General features: G+C 37.1%; 1 protein-coding gene across 1 annotated transcript; it reads right to left on the reverse strand.

Moving 5' to 3' along the window:
- Positions 1-435: 435 nt before the first annotated feature.
- On the reverse strand, positions 436-9,438 carry LOC135204010 (interferon-induced very large GTPase 1-like). The gene is made up of 2 exons (XM_064233934.1): positions 8,964-9,438; positions 436-6,176 (listed from the first exon to the last, which is right to left on the reverse strand). The coding sequence occupies exons 1-2, from the start codon at positions 9,403-9,405 to the stop codon at positions 604-606; spliced, it is 6,015 nt and encodes a 2,004-aa protein (XP_064090004.1). The 5' UTR covers positions 9,406-9,438; the 3' UTR covers positions 436-603.
- Between the last annotated feature and the right edge of the window lie 2,992 nt (positions 9,439-12,430).

The raw sequence follows: 12,430 nt of genomic DNA on the forward strand, positions 1-12,430 counted from the left end.
TAAATTCCCATTAACAAAAGTACCTATACACCTGTTTTACGTGAAAAATTTGTCAGCAGAGATGTCCTCACTACAGCTGCCCGTCATCCACTTTCCCCTCATGGCGCAGAAGAGAAAATCTGAGAGCTGAAAGTACTGACTGCAGTTCTGATCTTCCAGCTTTGATCGCTTGGTAACGTCTATAAAAAGGAACTGACACAGAGAGAAGTTTTAGACCAGGTGGTGGGAAACTACGGACCGCTGCCAAACAAATTAATGCGGCCAGCCACATGTCGGTAAATTTGAAAGAGAAAGGATATTTTGTCTTTCATATGTGTTTCATGTGAAGTTCCTACTTTAAATTACTGATTAAAATTTTTTTCCAAGTAAGTGACTTTGTATTTCAAATAAACGAAATTCATGTGAATCTTTTACAGTAATTTAAAATATTAATTGATAAGAATTAAATGCATTTTTTTTTAAAAGCCTTTTATTTTTTCTATTTTATATATTAATAATTTTGCCTAGTTCACTATGCGGCCCTATAAAATTTTGAATTTTTGACTGTGGCCCTTGCATTGAAAAGTTTGGCCACCCCTGTTTTAGACAAACCAAACTGTTCTTTCACTTCTCAAGCGAGTTTAATGCATCATCTTTGGTAATTCGTCTCCAAGAAGACGGAATGTCAGGCCTTTCTGCTTCAAACACTTCAGCTAACTGGGCTTCATATTGCACCAAGAACCATTTCCAGTAAGGCGTTGCTTCAACTGACGCATCGCCGTGAATTTCCCAGTGGGGATATATTTCCTTGTAGTCTTTATATGGATGGTACTGATCATTAGTTGCACCACAGGAAAACCTAGTGTCACCAGCAACCAACATTGTACAGCTTTCTGTAACAAGTTTCTGAGAATTTGTAAACCTGTACGTTCCGCAGGCTTCTGGGTAATGCTCCAATGTAGTGTGATTGACTCCTCCCTCTGTGTGACCAGGCGTATTAAGGGAGCACGGAGCAGAGCAGAAAGGACATCTTTCCGTGCACCCTTTACATTCAGCTGCAATCAAATTGTACACATTGTCTTCCTGGGTATCCTTGTGGTCAGCTGGTGTATGGTTACGAAAGGTATCTTTTATCACATTCTGACTTTTTTGCACAATTTCACTGAAGGACTTGGTGAAAGTTTTCAACGAAACAATATTATAGCCTTCAGATAGGCTCAGCAAATCTTCCAACGGTAATGTTAAGATATCCTTTACTCTTGAATGGAAGTCTTCAATCCACATTAAAAAAGAATTTTCATCCTCGCTTGGGGCTTCTGCTAAGATTTTATTACAGACTTCTGAAGTGAGACTTTCAATCTTTTGGGAAGCAACTGTTGTGTACCTGTTGGGCTCATTCATCTGCTGGGTGAACAAATATCTGTCAATGTAGTAGCATAGCCATTTCTGTAAAGATTCATCCAAGTCAGAGAGATAAAGATGAAACTCTCTGAACTCATCTACTTCTAAAAGCTCACTTAAAACTGATTTCAGAAAAGCTGGTTTAAGCTGTAATTGACTTACATTATTCCTAACGTCTTCAGCTAGTGTTCGGGCCATGTCCATGTTAACAGCATTTTCTATAGCTTTTGCTACACGTTCAGATAATACGTTGGCCAGTGCTTGTTCATCTGTGAACTTGAAATAGAAATTCTTGAACCTTTCGAAACATGGGCCATAATTGTCTCTCTCATATACCAATCTTTGGTCCCTATCTTCCACATATCTCTTTTGTTTCTCACAAAGCTTTGGAAGACAAAACTGGCACAAATAAACAATCAGTTCAGTTCTGAAAGTCTTTGTGAAACTGACGTCATTACACTTGCTTTCCATAGAAACCACCATGTGTATGATTTCCTCAATGGAATGTTCACTGAAACACTGAACTTTGTCAGTAATTGTCTGAACATCAACAAACAAGTTATCTATGAGCGGCTGAACATGTTGCTCGATATTCTGAGACTTCTCCTTAGTCATTTGCGTGTGCTTCTTAATATCAAAGTTGAAATTCCTGGAGCTATTCTGTAACATGAGTTCTGGTTTAATTCTTTTCATGACTTCTTTATAATGTGTAAAGGTTTTGAGGAGAACTTGTTCAAAAGCAGGAAGAATGCCATATGCAACCACTTCATAAGTCTTTCCTGGTCCAGGCTCCAATTTAGATATTCTGGAGTAAGGATGGGAAGCATACTGACATAAAAATATTGCTAAGCAAATTTCTAACTCATTCACATTGGAACATTTCAAGACTGAACCTAATTTCTTAACAGCCTCACGTACGCATCTGATTATATTTTGCGCACATTCTTGGTTTATCTGATTCTTTTTATCTTTCACAACTGCTTCGACGTTTTCTATCACTTCATTCAGATACTTTAAAATAACATCTTTATCCTTGGAAAGCATGTTCCAAAAGCCATTGCGAGACAAATATATTCTGTCAGTAGCATAAGTTTCGATGGCTTTTACGCAGTTCTCACGAGCTGTTTCTAAACATCTCTCCTCCTGAACCTTTTTGAGTAAAGGTAAATCCTGCACGAAGACTCTTTCGAGGGTATCATTTATTTGCTCTACAACATTCAGGTCTTCCTTTTCTTTTTGAGGTATTGTCTTCAGCCATTCATTCCACTTTTTCCTGAACGTTTTTTTCAGCTCCTCTTCACTTAGTTTACTCTTGCCCTCTTGCAGTCTTAGATTTTCTGCCAGTTCCTGTGCTTCAGTCATTATCCTATTTATGTAGGCTTTCATATCTTTCTTCTGTTCAATTTGGATTTTCCTCTTTTCTATTTCACATCTTATATTATCAATGACACTATCTGCTTTGGTGCTATAACTTGCTTTTAATTTTAAAGCAGAATTTGCACGCCATTGTTCCAAAAAGGATCTATCCTCGTGAGTGATGAAGTAATTGTCAAGTCTCTTGACTGCCTCCTGATATACTTTGTCTAGATGCTGTCTGCACTCTGATGTCAAATCTAGACTCAGTTTCTCCAGTTCACTTTCTCTGTTTGAAATTAAATTTCTTTTACTATTGAACCATTCCATAGCTGACGACTTCATTGACCACTGAATATCAGATAATTCACTTTCTAATGAATTGTAAGCATCCATTTCAAGGCTATTTTTGAAACTAAAAACAAAATTTTGATCCAGAATCCCATTCCAAAGATCTTTCAGTCTAGCACAAAATTTATCAGCTGTCAGGTGGAAGGATCTTTTCTTCATTACGTATGTCATTAATTTTTGTTTCACATTATTTATATTCTCACTGTAGCCAGGGTTGACAGGTGCCATTGGTGGGTCTCCTTTCCATAAGTCCGATATATAGAAAATATCTTTGTTTATGTCAAAGTTGATAAGTTGCCTGAATCTGGTGTACTGGGGATTATCCTCTTGCTTTCCTGCAGCTTTTGTTACCTTATCAAGTGTCTCTATGAACCTCTGCTGGCCAGTTCTCAATTTCTGGGAAGCATCCTGAGCAGAAACATTTTGATGAATGAAAATGCAAGATGGCTGCAATTTAAGATTCTTGTTCACTAAACTCATTTTCAGCAGAGCATGAACTACAATCTGAAGTACATCCTCCATTTCAGAGACATTTTCTCCTTTAACATTGACAAGTGTTATATCCCCTAAACCAATAACCAGAGTGGCAATTTCATTATCATGTTGAAGTTTGGCTTTGCCTAATTCAGCTGCTCTTAAACCTTCTGTATCTACAACCAGTATGTAATCATATGTAGTACCAGAATACTCTGTGCAAACTGGCAAAAGCTGTGCAAACACACCTCGAGTACATCTACCAGCTGCTACAGCAAACTGAAGGCCAAACATAGTGTTGAGCAAGGTAGACTTTCCAGAGCTCTGGATTCCTAAAACGGAAAGTACAAAGATTTTCTTATCACCAATCCTTTTTGTGAGCTGACCAAGAACAGCTTGTACCCACTTCATTGGTATATGTGCAGCATCTCCATCCATTATTTCCAGAGGGTAACCTAAAAGCATCAGCTCCGCCATGATACTTGGGAGACATTGCATTTGTTCTATAGTTTTTGCTGATGCTTCATTTCCCATGTACTGAACAGATTCATATGCCTGTGCAATTTCTCTCATGAAATGTTCTAACCCAAAAGAAGCTTCAGCTAGTTTTTTTTCACTTTCATCCAACTCAACTTGTAAGGTTGCCCGTTGTGTCACATCTTCGCACTCACGGATTTTATTCCATTTTTTACTACATTCCTTTTGTAGACTAGGTACTGTTTGTCTTGACATTTCATCCAGATGAAGCTTTAACCACCGCAGGAAGTAGAGGATCTCTTCACTGACCGGATCCGTAAGGCAGCTATCTAAAAATGCATCACGGGCTATGTTTGGATTTTTAATTAGTTGCAGTTGTTTTTGTCTGAGTTTTCTCATATCATTAGCAATTTTGTCCATATAAGAGTCCATACTATCGTTTCCTCTCCTCTCTCGTCTGTGCTCTTCTTTGTGCAATTCAGCCCATTCCTGCCAGGGTTGACATTGCAATGGCATAGTCTTGGCTTTAAGATTATCCATACCACTTTTGCAAATACCTTGTATTATTGATGATGCCATCTTTTTGCTTTTACTGCATTCTGAAGTGTTTTCATCCACACCAATCCCTAGACTATCAGCCAACTTCATGCACTCCTTAATAGACACCTCTTCAGTTCTGACAGCCAGATTCATGTTAATCAAGCCACTAATTTTGCATTTCAAATGTTTAATGTTTTTTTCCCCCCTGGCATCAAAGTCAAAAACAATATTTTCCAGTGGCAATCCTTTACATTGGAGTGAATCAATCAACTTCTTGATTCTCATTTTACTCATTTCATCAAATTTAGTGCTCGCTTGTTTTGTCACCAAAAGGATCAGTTGTGTATTGTGTGAGAATTTTAATCTTAAACTATCAATTTTGGCAGAATGCCCCGTGCCATTTACATCAATCATTACTATCACAACACTAGATATTTTGCACAAAAACTCCAAGCTCTTGGCTGTCCTGGTTGACTCTCCATCTCCCCGAAGGTTTACGAAAGCTAAATCTCTACTCAAATCAATGTTTTCATGTCGCTTTGGGGGAAAGTACCATGCAATCTCTAGAACTCCTTCTGAGAGAATACGTCCGTTCATTCCATTCTGGCAGTCCCGATGAAAGAAAGTAGGGTGACTCTGGTCATTTAATATTTCATTTAGGAATTTTGATTTAGATCTTGAAATCTCTCCTACCCTGAGACATGACACAATAGGGATTGGATGCGTTACAACTGACGTTTCATAAAGGTCTCCACTTGGAAGCTTGAATTCTGCAACAGTGCTTCTCAAAGACCAAAGGAGAGACAATGGTTCTTCTCCCAGGACTGAAGGTATAACCAAAGGGATGCTTAACTTGCTCATGAACAACTTCTCACAAATAATTTGCCTTAGAAAATTTGATGAGCACATGAAGAGAGCCAGAAGAACATCCATGGGGTGTGGCATTGAGGAAAGAGAAGTACTGTCCATATCCCCAGCAAACATTTCCTCGAAATCAACAGTGGCCTTTTTCTTAGGTTCTTGAATGGTCTCATCAGTTGCAAGACTATTTTCAATAGCAGGTGAAATAATGTCATCTCTTCCCCGATAGTCAAGCATCAATATCTTTGAGAAGACATGCCATGGTATGTCACTCATTAAATCTCTTTTGCTTGATGACTGGGTCACTACATCCAGTAGGGATATCTTCTCTCCTTTCACATATTTACTCAGTCCAAGTTTGCCAAGCAATTCTTCCTGTTTCTCTAAAGGAGAGACGTCATCTGCTTTATGGATAACCATAAAACCTCCATTTTCTGTGTCTTCTTCACTTACTTCCATATCACTGTCACTGCTATCAACAAAATGTTCACAAACCTCCATGCCACCACTATTTTTATCTAATTTTTGTCCAGCTACTTCCAACTTGCTTATTTTCTTTTCAAGCACATCTTTTCTTTCTACTTCCAAAAGACTGTTATCTTTATTTTGTACTTCCTTGTGACTTATGTTCCTTTCTATAACTCCTTGGGTTACCTTCATATCATGATGGTTCTGGGGCCTTTCATCCTTCTCAGGCTCAGGCTCTGATTCGCCTTCATTATCCGTCTGAGTTAATGCACCTGAAACAAAGGATCATTATAAGTTACTTGCATTCTATTTAATTAGATTGATGTATGCACGAATGCATACTATTAGGGACTCAACTTGGATGACTGTGTTTGCAAATTTCTTTAAAATATTCAGCCCTCTAAGCATTCCTTTGACATGTCTGAATGGGCTAAATGGATGCTGATATGTCAGAATGATTTATCACATGCGCACTAACACTTAACAAAGATCGTGATCACAGACTTGGATACTTCCTCTGCTTTAACATATCGTTATGATTCTGATGGTATAATGAAGTATGAGAGGTACACTGTTCAGAAGCTATTAGTTGCTCTTTAGTTATAAAAGAAGTTTACTGACTTGGTGGGTGTGTGTGTGTGTGTGTGTGTAAAGCTTTCATCTGATGTTAGATCTAGTTTTTTGATAACAGACAAATAAAATTAATTTGAAGTTTTCTTGGCTGCACTACGTGTCTTTTGGTATTGGACATTTTCAAAGATTTCTATTACCTGTTTTCTCAGCTAGCAATTACTTGATTTTGAAGGATGACATCCTTCACAGTTAAAATAATAATCAGGCAAATCATAATCCTTCTCTTTCTGACCTCTAGAGCGAAACTTTTGTTTGTCCAAGGCAACTATGTCACAAAGCTGGGCTAATGTTATGCCTTTTAACCTATAAATATATTTGGTCTCAAAATACTACCTAGTTAGGAATGCCAAATAATTACTAAATGACAGTACAAGTATTTTCTTTGTGCCACTTGATTCCTTTACCCCATGTACATGTCTATGTCTGAATAAATTGCTCCCTGTTCCTTGTGAAATCATTGATGAGGGGGAACTTTACCAATATTTCTATTTTGTGGATCTCTGAAATTGTCAAGTAACTGTCTGCGTTGAGGCTCCAGAGTTTACAAGGATTTTTTTTTTTTTTACATCATCTTGGATTGTTCTAAGGGATGGTTCCAACCTTCTTTTCTAGAGGCACAGTTGCTTTGATCATGTTTACTGATTCTTCCTTCTATGTTGTAGCAAACCAAATACTGAGGGGCATTCCTATTATCACAGAGTTCTCTTTTCTCTCCTGTGTCATACAGCCAGTATTCAATACCCTTGTCATCATAGCAGCCACTGACAGAGCGCCCATTGAAACATACATTCCTGAAGATGTTACCATACCAGTGAAGATAGCTGAGGAGTCTTTAGTGGTTCATTTTCAAATTAATGGTCATCAACTGTGGATTAGTGATATCATGCAGCCCTAGGTTTAGGTAAGTTTTCAGAAATCAGTCAAGAGGTTGAAAGAGCGGAAACCTGTATGGAAATGCTAAAACAACTTCGCACAAATTCACAAGGTTTATTTCTCAGCCAATGAATTTAGCTGGAACTAAATCCTTGATGTCCACCAGCATAATCACAGAGTCACGAATGTAAGCCACTGTACTCCTATGGCCAACATGCATTGGGACAAGGGACTTTGTAATCCTGAAGGGGTGAAGTGACTGAAACCTATCAAAAAACTGCTCGGAGGTAATCTTGGAACTCCTGTAACCGGAAAGTAGCTATAGCTTTTTGCATGGCACAAATGAGCAATCCTGATCACTCTCATCTGGCCTAGCAAGCCAGTGAACTTTTACTAAATTGCTCTAGGAATTCCTGAGGTGGGACAATTGATAAGCTTGGTAGCTTACCTGGAGTCTAGTTTGAAAGTAAGAAAGGGGGACCAATTGTAAGCCTAACACGCTTGTTTGCACTGAAACTATTACAATCATCACTTTAAATACATATTGATAGCCATATTAGTACCTTCCAGACCCAAAGCCTATTGTCAAAGGTCTCAATATTAGCTTTAAACTCCAGTCAGAGACATAATCCTCTTTCTTTACTTGCCAAGACGAAAATACCCATACCTTGAAGTCAGACATATAATTAAAGTTATGAAGGGAGATTGCATCCGAATTGAGGGACAAGATTTCAAAGTCTAAGAGTTCCCTCAGCTGTCATATGGATTCTACACGGGTTATGTCTATTTAACATTGGAGTCATGTTGCCCCCTAAAAGGCAGTATCTCCTTGAGAATTAGCTAGCACAGCTGAAAATAATGAGGGTATTTTAAAGTTTTCTGGATAAAGGAATGAATGGATGAGTTGTCCAGGAGTTTTGGAAAATAGAGGGCTTGCAAGAGTTGGCTAAAAAGAATTAAGTAACTCTGAAAATCAAGGAGGCACAAGAGTGTATACAATATACAAGGGATGATAATTAGTATAATGGATCGACACACACACACCTAATGAACCTTTGTTTAGTTTTACACAGCAGTTGGTGCTATGGATTAATTTTTCTCAGGCGATCATCCTTGATCCAGCAGCTAATGGATACATGTAGTAGTGATTTTTGCCTAATTTTTCTCTGATGCCACCCTCCTGTTACAAGAAACTGTTTATAATATAGCAATATTTTAAAGCAGGAAGTGTTAGACAAGACCTGGGTTCGCAATATTCTACTTGTAAAAATTGTCAAACAAACTCTAGACATAGTTAAACGCTGGAAAGCGAAGTTGTGTTAATGTTGACTGATTGTTTAACATTTATTTTCAGTGTTTTGAGCTATTTACAGTTATTCATTGAGATCCAGAAGTAAATGTCAAAATTAGCAATCTCTCTCCCTTTCTCTCTCTCTCTCTCAAATACGTACATACACACACACTCACACATAAAAACACTTTTCACACACCAGAGTTTGTGTAATTATCAGCATGCTTGAAGTTAATAAGATATTTCAAAAACTTTTACTTACCTATTTGTTCATCTGAAGATGCACCAGAGTCTCGAGGTAAGTTGTGGAGTGATTCTCTTGGTACAGTCAGTCTTTTCTCGTGTGCAAGAAGCCTCTCGATGCCAGCTAATAACTCTTCCTCAGTCTTATCAGTGAGTGCACCACCTAAGGAGGTTGTTAAGTCTCTGCGCAGCTGCTCATCACAGCATTCCAGGAGTTGCTCCACTTTTTCCTGACCAGTGATTTTTGTGGCATCTACATATTCTGACCATCTTGATTTAAAGCTGGGCCAGTTTTCTCTCGTGCTAGCTGCTAAAATGCAAGGTCTCTTCACTTCTACTTTGGCGGTTGAAGGAGAACTATGAACATTATTATGAAGAGTCAGGAGTGCAGCTACAACTGCTACGTCAAGGTCCTCGGTGACATATCCGCAACCAGGAACAGGACACTTTATGGAAGGCATGGCGTCTGTTCAAGAAACCCTGCTTCTCCAGTTGTAGTTCAAGACTTTACTTAGATCATACTCAAGGTCAGTGGAAGTTACTTCCCAGATGAGCAACGACACCGTTTCCCTGAAATGAAATCATATATAACAGCGAGGACTGTTTTAGGAGAACTGCACTGAGAGGCAAACTCAGTTTAGAGTATGATAACATAAAACGAATATGTTACACTAATTACTCTCATCAGACGTAAATGAAGTAGAGTGAATTAGGCGAACTAGAATAATCCAATAATAATTTGCATAGAGAAATAACTTTCACAATGGGAACGCTTCTTTCATATATTGGATGGTTGTGCTTGCTTATACCCACTATTCTAAGAACTTTTTTTATGTTTATATTTACATACACATAACATATAATATATATATATATATATATATATATATATATATATATATATATATATATATATATATATATATATATATGTGTGTGTGTGTGTGTGTGTGTGTGTGTGTGTGTGTGTGTGTGTGTGTGTGTGCGTGTGTGTAAATATAAACATAAAAAAATTCTTAAACTTGTGATTATAAGCAAGCACATCCATCTGCAATATTATAGAGAGGTTCCATTGTGAAAAGGTTATCTCTCTTTGCAAATTATTATTGGATTATTCTAGTCACTTGTCAATATTATAACCGTATAATTTTCAGAATGTCCTCCCCCTAATTACAGACGAGATGACGCCCCTGCATACACTACACTTTTCAAGAACCTGGCACAGCACTATGAGGCTGCCATTGATCTTGAGATATACTAGTTGCAGGTCATAAATATTCCAGGGTCTCTAGCGACAGGCAACTGAGATCTATTCTATAAAGGTGTGAATCATACATCGGCGAATGTGGCTCGCGACCGTCATAAAAGCCGAATTACTACCAAAATCTTCATATGCGCTCACACAATTACCAAGCTTTTTGACGTACATATAGCTCTTTCGACATACGTAATATGATTACGGCCAGACGTAAGTAGCAATTTCGACGTACACCCAGTTACAAAAGCGGTGTCGCCTGGCCTGGCCGGACTCGGTGAGCCCTGAAAGTGGCCCACATTCAAACAACCAGTACATAGTTAGTAGAATGATTCGAACGGGAGGAGAAGAGAAATTACGGTAATCCCGCAAAGAATTGCAACATTGAATGAAATATATATGGACAGAGAGAGAGAGAGAGAGAGAGAGAGAGAGAAGAGCTTTTTTTCCTGTTTTGTTATTAATCTGACGGATATACTTGGGACCTTCTGCTTTAAGAAACATGTTATCATATATTTTTGGAAAATAATTATCATAAAATCTTATCACATCGTATTGTTTTTAATCATTATCACATTTTAAAACAAAAATGCCTTAAATATTTTTTTAACTGACTATTCATAGTAATATTATTCAGACAAAAATATCTTTTTTAATTATTCTATAGACAGCTCTCTCTCTCTCTCTCTCTCTCTCTCTCTCTCCTCCGTCTTATATCGCCTAAATTAACTATTTAAATAATGGTAGCTGTTTAATATGTTATTGGGATGTGGCCAAGGATCTCAAAACCGTAAATGGTTACTCTACCAACTTGTGCTAGGCTGTATCTATTTTTGCCCCAGATTGACTGGACTATAATTACTTGTATTACCAATAATATACGAATCTGGTCACGAAGATGTTACACGCCAGGTTTTTTAGCCATGGGTTGTATAAGTGATCGAAGCATCAGTTTTGCAACGATATTATTTTATTAATTAATCTATGCTAAGAACGCATTTCTGGATATGCTAATCTGGTACTACAGGATTTGTATTTATGGCATAACTTAGTTGAATTACCAGTATTTGAGTGTTATGGGCCACTTGGCTCCACCCCTCACAACCATCTAGCCCGTAAACGCCGAAGCGGTATTTCAGAAATCGTCTCCCGTATGCCGGTGGGGTTTGGGAGTGAGCGCCAAAGCGGAAAAAAAGTTTTTTTTCAAAAAATCACAGCACGCTTACTTTTCAAGATTAAGAGTTCATTTTTGGCTCCTTTTTTGTCATTGCCTGAAGTTTAGTATGCAACCATCAGATATGAAAACAAATATCATTATCATATATAAATACTGAAATATATGACAGCGCGAAAAAAAATTCATATATAATTGTATACAAATCGTCCTGTGAGCAAAACGGTTAAAGCTAACGAGGTAATTTTATTTTGTTGTATTGTACACTAAATTGAAATCATTTTGTTATATAACACATTGTAAAACGATCAAAGCAACACAGAGAAAATATTATCACATAATGATGCATGAATTCGTGATGAGCGGATGTAAAAAAATGTTTTTTTATTTTAAAATTCACCATAAATCAAAATATTGTGCTAGAGACTTCCAATTTGTTTCAAAAGGATTATAAATGATTGAATATTACTAAACTGTAAGAATTTTAGCTTACAATTGCATTTTTCGACCATTTCGGGCGAGTTAAAGTTGACGGGATGTCAAATTTTTTTTTATTTATCATGATTTATATGCAAATATTTCAAAAATGATAAAAGCTACGACCATGAATTATTTATTTTTGCATTTTATATGAAATTGCACACATTTTCATATATAAAACTCTATATAACTGCTTATATGAAACGGTGCAAATATTACGACAATGTGACGTAAGCATTTCGGAGATTTGTGGCGGAGATTCCGCGGGCAGAGGGAAGGGAAAATCTTTTTTTTTTTTAAATTCACCATAAATCGAAATATTGTGCTAGAGACTTTCAATTTGTTTAGAAATTAAGATAATTGATTTAATATTATTAGACTATAAGAGTTTCAGCTTACAACGGCGTTTTTCGACCATTTCGGTAGAGTCAAAGTTGACCGAACGTCGATTTTTTTCTATTTATCGTGATTTATATGTAAATATTTCGAAAATGATGAAAGCTACGACAATGAATTATTTTCAGTTATATTTTACATGAAATTGCACACATTTTCATATATATAAACTCTATGTAAC

Source organism: Macrobrachium nipponense, chromosome 44, assembly GCF_015104395.2.
Source record: "Macrobrachium nipponense isolate FS-2020 chromosome 44, ASM1510439v2, whole genome shotgun sequence".
Taxonomy (NCBI): domain Eukaryota; kingdom Metazoa; phylum Arthropoda; class Malacostraca; order Decapoda; family Palaemonidae; genus Macrobrachium; species Macrobrachium nipponense.